Raw genomic sequence first — 16,281 nt, 5'->3', positions numbered from 1 at the left:
AGGACTTATCCGCGGTGTGTTACACAAGTCCCCCAAGATACAACAGGAACTTCTCGAAAGTATTCGAGGATCACAGAACTAGCAAGAAACTCTACTCTAATAGAGTTTATACCCAGGATAATTTGTAGAAGAGAAATAAAAATGAAGCTAGGAAGAGAAGAGAATGAGAAAGACTCAGGTTATTTGGAATGGGAAAGTGCTCTCTATTTATAGAGCTAGGAAAGAATAAAATAAATTAAATAAATTAAAACAGATAAATTGACTGTTTCAACCCATAAAATTTGACCGTTTCAGCACTTAAAGATTTGACTGTTGTTAATTAATAAAATATTAACATTGCACAACTTTCAATTGTAATAAAATAATAATATTTTACAACAATCCCCCACTTATTGCAAGAGAAAGTTGAAAGAAAAAAAAAGAAACTTTTATCCTGGGTCTCATAGGATGTAATGCATCAGAGCTGATATAGCAAGCTATATGAACCAGTCTTAGATCAAGAAACTTAACACACAGTGTAGTTAGTGTAGCAAGCTATATGAACCAAAGACACTTGACGTGTGTTAGAGGTTTATCAATCACAATACACCCCCACAATTCTTGTTGTTATCGCTGTGTTGCGCTAAATAGGCCATGCGCGTGCCCGGTATTCATGAGTGCTCTAGAGATCATGTCAAGATCTCATGCAAGCGGCCCCACTTGACACTCATATAGGTGATTTCATCAAGTGTATACTGCAAATCATACACCACCCATAAGGGATATGAAAATAAAAATCTAACTTTTCCCTTTTAAGGAAAAAGCAAATAAAAGGGAAGAAACTTAGGGTTTCTCTCTCCAAAATAATTTAGGTCTCCATCCCATTGTTTGCCACCACCATTAAACAACCGTTTTCCTCTTCAATATTAAAAATAATTATATATATTAAAAGGAATCAATACAATATATAACAAAATGATAAACTCAACAAAAAAAATATAACTGATATTTATGGTTTCATAGTTATCAAACTTATCAAAATTCAATAACCACTTTATCATATTAGAAATATTCAACCATGCATTCAAACTTTTAATAGTCATCCGAATGATGAATTGAAAAATAAAATATATTAACATTCATCACATAATTAAATAAAATATTAAAGATAAATTTTTCTATGCTTTGAAAGAAAATCACATATCTCCAAATTCATCATACAATAAAACAATAAAGTAAAGGTAAGTTTCTCGTACCTTTTTTTCCTTTTTAAAAGTAAGAGATTGAAATATAAGTCCTTAAGATTGTAGTAAAAAAAATGCTTACAATTCTCGAACCGCAATTTCCTGAGGCGTGTAAATCATTGTCCTTAAGGACTTATTCGCGGTGTGTTGCGCAAGTTCCCCAGGATACAACAGGAACTTCTCGAAAGTATTCGAGGATCACAGAACTAGCAAGAAACTCTACTCTAATAGAGTTTATACCCAGGATAATTTGTAGAAGAGAAATAAAAATGAAGCTAGGAAGAGAGAGAATGAGAAAGACTCAGGTTATTTGGAATGGGAAAGTGCTCTCTATTTATAGAGCTAGGAAAGAATAAAATAAATTAAATAAATTAAAACAGATAAATTGACTGTTTCAATCCATAAAATTTGACCATTTCAGCACTTAAAGATTTGACTGTTGTTAATTAATAAAATATTAACATTGCACAACTTTCAATTGTAATAAAATAATAATATTTTACAACATACTATATTCTCATTAACCTTCTAATGTGTGTTTTATTTTAGCTTCAATTTATCAAATGAATTTCTTTAATTTTCTCATCACACAATTCATTTGTCCTTCAAGTTTATTCTTCAAGTTTATTATAAGCACACTATCTAGTTTAATATAAATTCTATATACACATGAAATTTCTAATGTGTGTTTTGTGATAGCTAAAGTGTATTATATCATTCGGTGAAAACTTACAAGACGAACTAATAATAGTAACATTCATGCTTAATCATATCTCATAATCAAAAGTCGTAAATACATGTTTTTGAAAAACTAATTAAAAATATCTTCAGAAATAATAAACTCATATACCTTGTAATAACCTAAATATTGGAGAGAGTTTTTATTCATATAAATCATATATCGTTACAAACATTCATATTAGAACACCAAAAGTGATTTGAAAGAAACATAATGTTCTTTAAACCTCGTTTAAATCTTATTGATATATTTGTTATGTTTTTTATGAACTGTTTCCTTTTAAAAGTTCCTTCAAATTAAGGCTTTTCATATCAAGCTTTCAATTGGAACAAATTAAGGTATACAAGGCCAAATCAATGTAGTTGACAATGTTTTTCAAAGAATAACAAGTTATAACGAAATGTTGAAGCAACCATGATCTTCAAATGCCTATAAGACAACATTAAGATGAAGAACAAGACACGACAAAAAAATTCAAATACAAATATCATATTTTGAATTATGATTGAGCTTTGAATGTTTTTTTTTTTTTTTTTTTTTTTTTTTTTTTTTTTTATGGAAGAGTAAAACCTATAAGCTTAAATTGTCATTTCTTTAAGAATTATTTCTTTTAATGTTTATGAGATCTTAAACTAAGAAAAAGATAAAAATGTGATAACCAAAAGTAATTTGAGTAGTGAATATAGCCATGAATTGTTTGTATATTCAACCTCATAATTATATTACCCTTTAAAAATCACATTTAGTTCTCTTTAAACTAAAACTTATTCTTAAATAACTTCACATAAAGTTGTCTACCCTTAAGAACATCCAACACAAGTATGAGATGTTCCGTTTCTTCTCTCTAATTCTATAATGTTATCTTTAATGACAACTCCAAAACTATTTGGATAAAAGTAAAAAATCTTATTAGTATAATTTATAAAGTAAAAATTAAAGATCTTATCGATGTAGTGTATAAAAATTATCTCTTAATGTAGTTTTCCAAATTCTAATAGTGGTGCGCTAATTTATATATATAAAAAATAGAAGCCTAAGCAACATAATTGTATAAAAGGGTCACTACTAAAACCATCTCCTTTACATCCCTAAAATTTGGTATAACAACTTTTTTTCAGAGTATAGCCTAAGGAGGTAAGCCAGAAGGACTACTGCTATTTTTTTTTTTTTTTTATAAATGTATCAACCATGTAAGTTCTAATTCTTTAGAGTTTAGGGTTTAATTATAGATGGAAGAAAAAAATATCTCACTTTTTATAATATGAATATTATAAATCACAATCATGCGAGTTTTAATTTTGTTAGAATAACTATGATTTTAGTTCTTCCAAAAAATTTCTATGTATGATTTGGCTTTAGTTGTGTCTTCTCTACAACTTAAAAAATATATTATTTTTTACTTTATTTTTATTTATAAGAATTAAACAAAAATTATAGCACCTAGAACATTATATCCAACGAACTAACCTAGTATAGTTTCTTTTGCATTTTAGTGATTTAAATAACAGTTTATAAAATAAAAATTAATTTAAATTTGATAGGATAATAATATTCAGATAATATTTTTTAATAATATTAAATATTATTTACGTATTATTTTGTGATTGGTGAATGGTAATATTTATAATTAAGAGACTACAAATTTTAAAACTCAAAAGTGGAGCATTAAAAATTTTAGGACGAAATCCTTATTGGATTTTGGTTTTTGAAATTTGTGTAAACAAGAATCAAGGATGCAGAACCATTAATAAAATTTGTGGAAACAATAAGAGGCTCTCCGCCCTGTACTTAGTAACTGCGCTCTCATAACAAGAGAAAAAGACTTAAATACGTTTTTATCATCTAATCAAACACTACAGTTATAACCGACATACCTTTAACAAATATTTTAGAAATATTAAAATCTTTATATAAGTATATTAAAAAAAATTTAGAATGTTAAATATATAATATATTAAAATTTTAAAAAATTAATTTAGATCATATATTAATTTATATAAATACGAAATAAATTGGAAGGCTAAGACCATCCGCCTCTGATTGTCGTTATTGTTTTCATCATTGTAGTTGCAGAGAAAGAGAGAACTTTGCAAAGAAAAAGAAAAAGAAAAATAAAATAAAATGAATTTTGAAAAACTTTTCTCAAAGCATATTTTATGTGTTCGGAAAAACTTTTGCTAAAAGACATTTTCGGTAGAAATGATTAGAAAAACTCATTCCAGAAGACATTATAAACATTCTGAAAATTTTATTTCAGAAATTTTATTCTGAAAAACTTGTTTTAAATACATTGTATTTCAATATTTTTGTTCCGAAAACTGTATTCTAAAAATGTTATTCCAAAAATTTTGTTTTGAAAAATTTTATTTGGGAAAATCTCATTTCCGAAATTCTGTTTCAATAGTTCTGAAAAACTAGAAATTATAAACGGTAGAAATTTTTTTTTCTAAATAATAGATGTTTGGGAAAACTTATTTCAGAAGACATTAGAAACATTCTGAAAAAATTATTTCAGAATATATTTCATGCATATAAAGAATTTTGTTCCGAAAATTGTATTCTAAAAATCTTATCCAAAAATTTTGTTTTGAAAATTCTATTTTGGAAATCACATTCTGAAAATCTTGTTTTGCAAATTTCGTTTGAAAAATCTCATTTCCAAAATTGTTTCAAAAATTCTGAAAAACTAATCCTAAAAAGTTTTTAAATTTTACAAAGGGTAAAACAGTCATTTTAAAACTTTAGAGAGTGCATGAATAAATTGTGCGGGTGTGGGAAGTAAAAGAAATGTCTATGGTTAATGTTTTAACGACCTGTCATTGAACTCTTAGTTTACTTACTACCCTTTCAAAAGAGGACCTTCTTTTCCTTTCTATCTTTACATTTTTCGGTTCTATAAATTGTCTCCCCAACTCCTAACTATAACATTTAACTCTTTCCAGTAAACAAAAATTTGGAAATGACCACCCAAAACCAAATAACATATTCGAAATGACAATGTTTTCTGAATTACGGTTGTTGCCATCTTGTGGAGACCTTAAAAAATATCATGATCTTGCCGTAGATTGTGAGTAAATGTGAGTCAGGCAACAGCTATTGCAGCCACAAAAGCCTTCAAAACTGTGATATGGTGACTGCAGTAGGAAATCAAACTTGAACAATCGATTCTTCACTTCTTGATGGCCCATCTGAGTTGCGTGAACAAGAGGACTCTGAGTAGCTGTAGGATGATGCTCCAATCTTCTTCAAGGCATTGGATATGAAGCTGTTAGTGCTATAAGACTTAATGGAGCTATCTGAGTCCAGCATTCCAGTGTTCAAAAATGGGGGCTGATTAGGTGTAGGAACGTCTTCATTTGAATTAATCAGCATGAAAACAACTTGAGACATGGATGGTCTTAGGGAGGCAGAAGCTTGTGTGCAAAGCAATCCAATTTGAAACACCCTTGATGCTTCAGTTGCAGGATAATCATCTCCCAAGCAAGGATCAACAGCTTCAGTTAATGTGTTTGATCGGTAAAGTTTCCAAACCTGGTGTCAAAGATGATAATTTAGAGTAATTCCAAATAGAAAGTGTTGAAACCAGTAGCCCAGAAAATGAAAAAGGTTGTTTCAATTTTTGTGCAAGTTAGGAATACAAATCTTACAGTTTGTAGTAGCGAGCCAGAGTCCTCTCGGAAGACATTGTTTCTCCTCCCAGTTACAACCTCAAGAACAAGTACTCCAAAACTATACACATCAGCTTTATCTGTTAGTTGTCCTCTAATTAGGTACTCAGGAGCCATGTAACCTCTGATCCAAAAATAAAAATTCAGGTAAGAATTAAGATTATGGGATGTAATTGGCCAATGATATCATTTCCATTTGACCCTCTTACAAGATCTATTGTGATTGTTATGGGAAAAAGTTGTTTTACTTTTGTATCTAATATTGGGAATTTCTGTTCATGTAAAGGTTGACTAACCGAAATTGAAATACGGAGCTGATGTTACCCAAATAATGGAAAATACAACGAAGTTCTAAATATTGTATGGAACATGCTAAATCCAAGCACTTACAGTGTTCCAGCAATTCCAGTGCTCAAATGTGACTTATCTGCTCCAAAACACCGGGCAAGGCCGAAATCTGCAATCTTGGGAGTGAGATTCTCGTCCAGAAGAACATTGCCGCTTTTGATATCTCGATGAATGATTCTTATTTTGGTACCTTGATGAAGATATGCAAGCCCCTCTGCCGTTCCAAGAATGATATTAAACCTCTGCTTCCAGTTTAGAATCTGAGTTCTGTTTTTTTCTACAAAGCAGATTAGTGTGTCACCTTCATGAAATTATAGATAAGCATGTGAAATTAAAACAAAAAATGACTTCACAATATAATAAAATAATAGGAACATACCAAAGATAAATTGGTCTAAACTCTTTTTAGGCAAGTACTCATACACAAGGAGGCTCTCAGGGCCCTCAATGCTACATCCCAATAGTTTGACAAGGTTCTTGTGTTCAATTCCGCTAATCAAGTTCACTTCGTTGAAGAACTCATCCACCCATTGCCTGTTATTGAAGATCAATCTTTTAACTGCAACAACTTTCCCATTTGGGAGAATACCTTTGAAAACTGAGCCAGCTCCACCTTGGCCTATTTTTCTTGAAGAGTTAAAATAATCCGTGGCCTTCTCAAGAGTTTCGTACTTGTAATTCAAGCTAGATTTTGTTATGGAAGAGGAAATCTGACCAACATTATTGTTTTCTGGTGATGCAGGAGAAAAGAAACACAGCATAAGAAAGTGAAGACCTAACAATTCACAAATTTGACTTTATAGTGTGTAGTAAGTAGTAATGATAAATCCTTTTTTAGAATGTTCACCTTTTTTAATCCTAGTTAATTTTGTGAAGGCTACATAGGAGGCAGAGAGACTAAGCACTAAAATTGCAGCTGCTGCTAACACTTCTGCTACTATTACTCCTCCTCTTCTTAAGAATCCTGAAAAATTAAAAATCAGGCAATGAGATCAATACTTCAAAATAACACTAGTTATTTGGTTGTTGAAAAACAAAATTACTGTAACGAAACAAAATTTTTCCCACTCAGAGCGCCGTCTATGAATTAAGATCTGGATTCTATATAGGCCAGTGTGGAAACATTGAAAAGCATTCGAGTCATAATTATAATGACTTAAGTGTGACAGAATTTTTGTTGACAACAAAAAGTGTACTTAAAATTGCGTACTAAAAACAAAGTAAATGGAAGTATATGAAAGTTACAAGATAAGCTTCAATTCCCATTTGACAAACAAAAAGGGAAAAACTTGAAACCAAGGCTGTAGAAAACAACTAGTGACTCAACAACAATTGTGGCCACATTCATCTGCAATTTCGCATCAAAAATCGTGAGAAAACAGTGCCTGTAACTGCAATTTAAAAGCTTGCTTGAAACTAAAAGATCACTACGTTCATCCACAATTTCCCTTCAAAGATCGCGAGGAAATCGTGACAATGGTTGCAATTGAAAACCTTGTTTGAAATAAAATGACACATACTCACCATTTTTCCCATCGGTATCGCCATCTTCATTGTAGAACTTGTTTGTCGAATACCTCAAATAACAGCCAGCATTCAAGGCCCTCCCATCCTTCTTTGGCAAGCACCCTCTCACCTCCTTCCCAGCTTTCCTCAAACATTCTCTGCACCCATCACTCCCAATGGTATTCCAGCACTGTGCCAATGCGTAAACCCCCTCAACCTCTCCCACAGCAAAGCCACCACCTTTTGCCAGAGCCCTGTTGGTGACAGTCTCAACCACCCTTCCAACGCCCTCCTCAAGTTTCAACCTTTCAGTTTTATCAACAACCGTTCCATGCTGTGAGGTGCAGTTCACTGTATCCCTCAAAGGGTCACTGACCTCCGCATAGAAGCTGTAGTTGTCATAACGCAAGAAGCAGCCATCAAGGTAGATGCGCGCAGAGACAGAAGGTAAACAGCGTGGAATCTTGGTACGGCTTGCTGCGTAGCAGAGAAGACAATCGGTGTTGGACAGGTCCTTGAAGCATTGTGCAAAGCCATAAATGGGAATCGAGGAGCCTGAAGTGTTGACAAAGTGAGTGCCCCAGTTTTGGTTGGTGACCAACTGCGAGAGGCTCTCCATTTCCTTGGTGAAACTTGGGATGTAGTTGGCTTTCAGAGGGGCCTTGGCGGTTCCACAGTAGAGCCCTGCTTCGGTGATTCTTGGATCGGAGAGTGAGAAGGACAAAGACGAGAGGAAAAGTGTGGCGAAGAGAACCCATGATGACGGGTTGTTGTGGTGGTGGCTTAGATTTGAGGTGTTCATTTCTGGGTCTGCCATCATGGCTAACTACTTTTTTTATTGCCAACCATGTATGGGTGGGAGTTATTATAACGTGTTATTTTCTTTCTTGCTGCGTGTAAGAATCAGTGTTGAAAGAAGAGGCATGACAAAGAGAAAGCATGGGAAAAATTAGAATAGTTACAATTGGCAACTTTAAAATTTATTGATGCTTTATTGCTGTTTTTCCCCATATTTGTGGAATGGCCTACTAGAAGGATGATTGTACCTAGATCTGCTGTGTGAACAACACAGGATACAATCGCTTCTTACAACGGATTTCCATTCACTTTGGCCATCCAAGAAAATTGTGATGGGTTTTAAAAAGTAATGTGAACGTGAATGTAGTCAATTATCCTACCGATATATTAGATCAATGAACAGAGAATATATATATATATATATATATATATATATATATATATATATATATAATAACATAAATGTATGGATTAAAAAAAGTAAACAACACAATTTCTTTGAATAGTTTGAAAGATATATATACTAAAAATGAAAAGATCATTCCAAACTAAGGTTAATAATTTTTTGAATTAATTCAACAACATTAATATGGAGTGCAACTCTAATAGCTAAGTTAAGTTTATGTGAATATAAATTCATTAAAATTTTATGACATCTTAAAAATAAATTTAATTAAGTTTATGAAAGTATGAAAATAAATTGGTTAAAATTTTATGACACCTTAAACATAAAACTAATAATAATAATAAATTATAAAAATCATAAAAAATTAAGTTAAACATTGTATGAAGAAGATAAAAAAAAACATGAAAAATTGAAAAAGGTTTGGTTGAGTCGATCTAAATTTGATTAAATTAGAAATTGAAAATAGGAAACAAAAATTTGACATTTTGATTTTCTCTAACTTTTTACAAAAAAGGAAGTTAATAATTGATAAATATTTATGATAAAAAATAATTTGAGACAAATACATCTTTTGATATTTATTTGATATTTTTAGATAATTATGTTATTTAACTATATTACTAAATATCAAAAGGTAATATTTGTCAAATCTTTTTTAATTTGGTAATATCTTCTTAATTCTTTTTAGATCTCCTTAACAATCAAATATATCTTGAAGATATTAGATTATTTAGAAGATAATCAAAGAATATTACAACAGAAAAGGCTCAACCCATTCTCTTAGCTTTCATGCCACCTATTATCATGTCTTCATCATCATCCACCGTGGATGTAAGCAAGCTTAGAGGAAGGCCATCATTTTGTTAACAATGAGGAGCATTGGTGTCTTGAAGCTATTATTGAAGTTTTGATGATGTTAATGATGAAGAATTGAAGACTATTGTTGTATAAATGTTAAAAGCATTTATTGTAGAAACAATTGTATAAGATTCATTTTACATTTGTAAAAGCACTTACAAGTTTTCAACTCTAGTGATTCTTTGCGTCAATAATCGATTATGACAGTGAATAATCAATTATCATAGGCTAAAATAGAAAAGGGTTGCTCGCGCAAATAATCGATTATCACTGGTTGGTTTAATATTGTCCAGGGTGCGTAGATAATCGATTATCACTCAGAATAATCGATTATCACGTTTTTCGAAAACCCCATAACTGCCGCAAATAATCAATTATCACTGGCAGTTGGGAGCATGATTTTTAGTTTTTGACCCTTGGGCCATATATATACCTTGCTAAAACTCTAAGAGTTTAACTAAGCCATTTGAGAATACAGAATAGTTCTGAGGAAGTTCTCAAGTCTAAGAGTGCTCAAATCAAGTCTTGTGAAAAGGAGAAGCTTGTGTTTAATGTGTTTAAAGTTGAAACGAATCTCTTCAATTTGGTTGAGCTAAGTTCTTCCGTCATGTGTCAAAGGAAGGTGTTTTCTGATTCTTATTCTTTGTATATTTTGTTTGTAATCTGAAACAACATTTTAGTGGAAAAGGTTGATCACTCTTTACAGTGATCAACGACTAGATGTAAAATCTTTTGATTTGAACCAGGATAAAATTCTTTGTGTTGATTTTCTTCGACTCTAGAACTTTAGCACTTAAACCTTTGACGAAAGTTCTAAAAGAAAATTATAATTTTTAAAAAGAACCAATTCACCCCTCCCTTCTTGGTTATAGACCGTAATCACGCTCTTACTAAACGTTCCACTGCACGATACCAATCTTTACACATTTGGTATCTAGAGCCATGGTTGCTATCGATTTCTTCAAGAGATAAGTCTATCTTCATTTTTAGCCAATTTTTGAGTTGTTTACATCTTGTTGTTCATGTTTTGATGTGTTTTCACCGATTGGAGAAACTTGTATTTGTAACACATTGTTTACATCTTTTTAGATCTTCACAACAATCAAATATATCTTGATGATATTATATTATGGATAATGATACTTTGACACCTTAAAGTGACAAATTTTTGACACCAAACACGTGTCATGCTATTATTGGACTGAGTGGAAATTTTTTTAAAAAAGAAAAAATGAGGTGGAAATAGAAGACTGTAAATGGTTTTGGTTTCACGGGCTCATTTGGTGGTTTTCAAAAGAAAAAGTGGAAGGAAGTCTTCTCACCCAAAATTCTTTTCGCTCTCGCCCAAAAGCATTTTCATCTTCTTCTTCCGTTGCACTCATCCACCAGCCACCGTCGTCGTCGTTGAAGGAGTTTGGAGTTGACCGGAGGCACGCCGTTCATTGCAACTGTTCCGCTGTTAGGTGCTTACAAAGCCAAAAAAATGTTATTAGAGGTCGTTTTTTAAGGTTTTTTCCATTTATTTCATTAATGGTTAGCTTTTGTTCAGTGGGTTCATTTTTTTTTTTTTGGGTATTTAGGTTTTCTGGTGATAAAGTTGAATGTTGTTTGAAGTTTTTTCATTTTTCATTTTTCATTTTATGAAAACATGTATACATTATTGTAATTTAAACAAATAAATAAGGAGGTTCATTTGACATCTAGATAACCTTTCCATAAACAATTTATAGACACTGGTGTTAAGCCGATGAAATTTATCCCTTTTTATGTTCATCTCCTTAAATATTTATATTTATATAAATGTTTATTTATGACTTCTTGATCTCAATGAGTAGGTTTTTATACAAATGTGTTGTATGTTAATATTTATATATTAAGTTCAATTGTTAATTTTGGAATTTAATAATCATTTTTATACAATATAACATTTGTAGTAATAATCATTCATATAAATTCAAATTAAACATTTTTCACTGAAGCATTTAATGGCATGACTATGTTGACGAACATGTGCAAAATACGCGCCTTAAGTGTGATAATCAATGGTTGAACATCATTTTTATGTCCAATAAGTCTTAAAAAAAATTGATTCACTTAAAAATCAATGTCATTTTCATAGTTCACCCCGTGTGTAGAAATTTTGGCTGAACTCCCCACTTATTTGGCCTTTGCTCTCAGTTTTGTTTTTCCATATTGAGTTTGAAAAAGAATTGTTCCTTGGCCATGGAGATTCATATACATGTAATAATCAATGGTAGAACATCACTTCTATGACCAGTAAGTCTTAAAAAAATTTGGTTCACTTAAAAATTGATGCCATTTTCACAATTGACCACTGTGTGCAGAAACTATGCATGAACTCCCCACTTATTTGGCCTTTGCTCCCAGCTGTGTTTGTGCACATTGAGTTTTAAAAAGAATTGTTCCTTGGCCATGAAGATCCATATACATGTGATAATAAATGGCTGAACATCATTTTTATGGCCAATGTCTTAAAAAAATTTGGTTCACTTAAAAATTAATGTCATTTTTCTCAGTTGACCCTTATGTACAAAAACTTGGCCTAAACTCCCCACTTATTTGGCCTTTGCTTCCAGTTTTGTTTGTGCACATTGAGTTTTAAAAAGAATTGTTCCTTGGCGATGAAGATCCATACACATGTGATAATCATTAGGTCAACATCACTTCTGTGACCAATAAGTCTTAAAAAAAAATTTGTTCACTTAAAAATCAATGTCATTTTCTCCGTTGGCCCCTATGTGCAGAAACTTTGTCTGAACTCCCCACTTATTTGACCTTTGCTCCCAATTCTGTTTCTGCACATTGAGTTTTAAAAAGAATTGTTTCTTGGTCATGGAGTTCCTTATTCAGCTCACCCAAACCATCTATATTTCTTCTAAAATGATCATTNACACGACCATTTGCAACTTTAAGCTTGTTATCAATGGACCCCATTCTAAATCCAGAGGGAGAAGGTCCAATATGAGAATTAGGTCTATATGTGTTTCCATATTGGTTGTACATTGTGTTGCTTGGGTATATTCCATTAATGAATCCTAAATGTCCAAATAATTTAAAAATTATTTTACCACCCAAAAAAAATTTGAACTTTCTACCAATAAAGCGCATATTGGACAAATATTCAACATAAACTTCAAACAACATTCAACTTTATCACCACAAAACCTAAATACCCAAAAGATTTAAAAAAAAAAATTAAACCCACCGAACAAAAAACTAACCATTAGCGAAATAAATGGAAAAAACCTTAAAAAATGATCTCTAATGACGTTTTTTAGCTTTGTAAGCACCTAACAGCGGAACGATTGCGGTGAACGGCGTGTCTCCGGTCAACTTCGAACTCCTTCAACGACGACGACAGTAGTTGGTGGGTGAGTGCAACGGAGCAAGAAGACGAAAATGCTTCTGGACGAGAGTGAAAAGGATTCTGGGTGAGAAGGTTGCCTTCCTCTTTTTCTTTTGAAAACCACCAAATGAGACCCCTGAAACCAAAACCATTTACTACCTTCTATTTCCACCTCATTTTTCTTTTTTAAAAAAAATTCCACTCAATCCAATAATAGCATGACACATGTTTGGTGTAAAAAATTTGTCACTTTCAGGTGTCAAAGTATCATTACCCTTAGATTATTTAGAAGATAATTAGAGAAGATTATAACAACAAAAAAGGCCTAGCTTATTCTCTTAACTTTCACGCCACTTATCATCATGTCTTCGTCATCTTTCACCATCGATGTAAGAAAGCTTGGAGGAAGGCCATTATTTCGTATCTAGCGCCATGGTTGCTATCAGTTTCTTCTAAAGATAAGTTTATCCTCCATTTTTTGTCAAGTTTCAAGTTGTTTACATCTTGTTCTTCATCTCTTGTTGTGTTGTCATCAACAGGAGAAACTTGTATATGTTAAACATTGTTTAAATCAATATAGATTTCCATAATAATCGAATATATCTTGAAGATATTGTATTATTTAGAAGATCATCAGAAAAAATTACAACAACAGAAAAGGCTCAGCCCATTCTCTTAGCTTTCGTGCCACTCATCATCATGTCTTCATCATCTTCCACTATGGATGTAAGTAAGCTTGGAGGAAGGTCATCATTTAGTATCTATTGCGTTCAGTTTCTTCAAGAGACAAGTCTATTCTTCATTTTTTGTCAATTTTCAAGTTATTTATATCTTGTTCTTCATGTCTTGATGGGTTTTCAATTATTGGAGAAACTTGTATATGTAAAACATTGTTCTTAACTTAAATAACATTCTTAACATACTTGTAATTGGAGAGTTACTTGTATATGGTATGTGTTGGAAAAAGAATGACTTAGTTTCAACACCAAGAGGGGGGGGGGGTGAATTGGTGAGGTTCAAAAATCAGAGTCTTTTTCAAATCCTTTTCGCAAAGTATAAACCTTTCAAAAGTTTCTTGAATCTCAAGGAAAAAGATAAATCAGTGCAGTGGAAATAAAGTCGACCTAAAGTAAAGAGTTCAGGGATAGAGAAAATCAAACACAATTTTTATACTGGATCGGCCAAACTGCTTACATCCAGTGTCCTTCCTATACTCGGAAGGAAATGCACTATAATGGTCAAGGTTTTTACAACAAGGTTTCTATAAAGACCTCCACGTCAAAATATAAAACACCTCTCTAACCCTCTAACCAAAATATAGGCATACAACACCCAAAGAACAACAACAAGATATATCCTAAAATGCAGAACGTCCTCTTCCTGTAGTCACAACAGGGCAGCCACAATCTTCCAAAGATTGAGAGAAGTAGATGATCACGTTTCCAGTACACGTCAATGTGCAGTATGATCAAACTTTTCTATCAGCATAGCTTTGCTCGTCAAGCAACTATCCAAGATAGATCTCCACGGCCTTCTTGATGAGTTCTTGGAGTGTTTCACAGAGTATCAAATCTGAAACAATAGAATGAAAAAGTCTGAACAACCAAAGTCTTTGCGAATTACAGAATCACGTCTATTTATAGTTTTCTAAAAAACAAATGCTCATGTAGTAAACTTAACTACTAATACAGTCGACTGTAACCAGACAGTTATGACAGTTAAAACAAATAGTAGCAATCAGACCATCCAAATTGATTACATAATTAATTCAGTTGACTTACAATAAATGCTTGAACACAGAATCAAAATATAGTCGTTATAGTTCACAAAGCATTAACAGAATTTCAAAACAAAACTAAGTCGAATTGCCTACGCATATAGTCGACTTTAACATTTCAATGCAGTTTTGAAAATCTTTTCTTTGCAAAATTACTCACAGTACTGTTTTAGAAAAACTGTGCAAAGTCACGAGTTTTAATCGACTTACTTCATAATGAAGTCGACTTAAAACTTGCAGTTTTGCCACACAATATAAGTTCAACCAAGTGCATGTGGTTTTCTTTTTCTGAAATATATGTAATGCAATCACAGATGATATCTCATGTAAAAAAGACAGTGAATATGCATACATATACAGAATCAACACAAACATGTTCTTCGAGAATACATACACAGTAAAGATTCGAACATGTAACACATATCAATACATGTGTTATCATCATCAAAATCCAGAAATAATGTGAGATTAAGGTTTAGTTAAACAAGTGCTTCCCTTATCAACAATCTCAACAGTATGATGCTTATATTTGATATGTTACTCATGCTTTTAAGTAAGAATTTAGGAAAACGTTTTCAACACGAAAAACAATAACACAAGTATTTTTATATCGATTCACCCAACTTGAGCAACATCCAATTCTTCCTTAAGAACTCTTAAGGGGTTTCACTAATCTTTTTCAAAGTTTACAAACGAGTATAAACCAATCTTGGTATACAAGAATTATCAACCACTTCTGGTTCCTCTAGTTAACTTGACTAGCCCGAGTTTAACCACTCCTAGTATCAATCCTAGACAACTTGTATAAAATGTTTAACTCAATTAAGTTAAACAATACAAGTGTTTTAATTGACTTTTGAATCAATAAACATTACCAGTATTTTGAATAAAAGATAAGTGTTCATGACAAACTCTAAGAAAAGCTTTAAGTGAACGCTCTAATACACAAGTAGACGCACCATTAAACAATTTACTCATACAATATGTCAATGAGAGTCTTGCTAAACACATTCGTGCTATACCTAGCTAAATAACCTAGATGAGCTCTCGCTATAAAATAATGTTTTTGGTAAACGTACTCAAGGTACAAATATTATTCCAAAAACACATGATGAAATATGTCTTACTAAACGCACTCTTAAACTCAACGAGTATCTGCTAAACAAAGCGCCATCAGGAAAAACCTCTCATAGGATAAACGATACCATGTGCCAGCCTATATCCTTCATCCAAAAATGAAGTCTTCATAAACTACTTGTTATCTTAGTGAAAAACTCAAACGACCAAATCTTGCCTAAACGACAGGAAATTTGAAATACTTATAGTTGTTTTGAACATGCAATAAATGCCATTAATTGCATAATTTCTCAAAACAACTAAAATGAAAGAAAAAGGACATATCTACTTATACACATATCTACTATACTCTGTGCAGACTACTTAAGCCAAGCATCCACATGCACTACCAAATATAGGTCTGAAGTGGACGTTAGAGACAAAGAATATATTCAGAGAATGATGTTCTCATCAAAAGTCACACCAAAGAGATCATACCATCTACTTTTGATAAATCATCGAAAAAGTAAACCCA

At 32.0% G+C, this 16,281-nt stretch overlaps 1 protein-coding gene across 2 annotated transcripts; it reads right to left on the bottom strand.

Annotated features, from left to right (window-relative positions):
* Positions 1-4,862: 4,862 nt before the first annotated feature.
* On the bottom strand, positions 4,863-8,540 carry LOC106758612 (cysteine-rich receptor-like protein kinase 42). Of its 2 annotated transcripts, XM_022779778.1 has the most exons (7): positions 7,503-8,540; positions 6,826-6,942; positions 6,358-6,708; positions 6,169-6,255; positions 6,021-6,087; positions 5,610-5,754; positions 4,863-5,493 (listed from the first exon to the last, which is right to left on the bottom strand). In XM_022779778.1, the coding sequence occupies exons 1-7, from the start codon at positions 8,302-8,304 to the stop codon at positions 5,110-5,112; spliced, it is 1,953 nt and encodes a 650-aa protein (XP_022635499.1). In that variant the 5' UTR covers positions 8,305-8,540; the 3' UTR covers positions 4,863-5,109. The 2 variants fall into 2 exon arrangements, with proteins under 2 accessions (XP_022635499.1, XP_014497026.1); XM_014641540.2 differs by having other exon boundaries at positions 6,021-6,255; positions 7,503-8,536.
* Positions 8,541-16,281: the final 7,741 nt, after the last annotated feature.

Source organism: Vigna radiata, chromosome 4 (assembly GCF_000741045.1).
Source record: "Vigna radiata var. radiata cultivar VC1973A chromosome 4, Vradiata_ver6, whole genome shotgun sequence".
Lineage (NCBI taxonomy): Eukaryota > Viridiplantae > Streptophyta > Magnoliopsida > Fabales > Fabaceae > Vigna > Vigna radiata.
The sequence above is the reverse complement of the archived record's forward strand: the minus strand, read 5'-3'. Positions and strand labels throughout refer to the sequence as shown.

Coding starts and splice junctions, on each gene's coding strand:
- LOC106758612 (XM_014641540.2), bottom strand. CDS start 8,304: ATGATGGCAGACCCAGAAATGAACACCTCAAATCTAAGCCACCACCAC. Junction 6,943..7,502: donor CGATACCGATGGGAAAAATG/GTGAGTATGTGT, acceptor TTAATTTTTCAG/GATTCTTAAGAAGAGGAGGA. Junction 5,494..5,609: donor CTGGCTCGCTACTACAAACT/GTAAGATTTGTA, acceptor CTTTGACACCAG/GTTTGGAAACTTTACCGATC.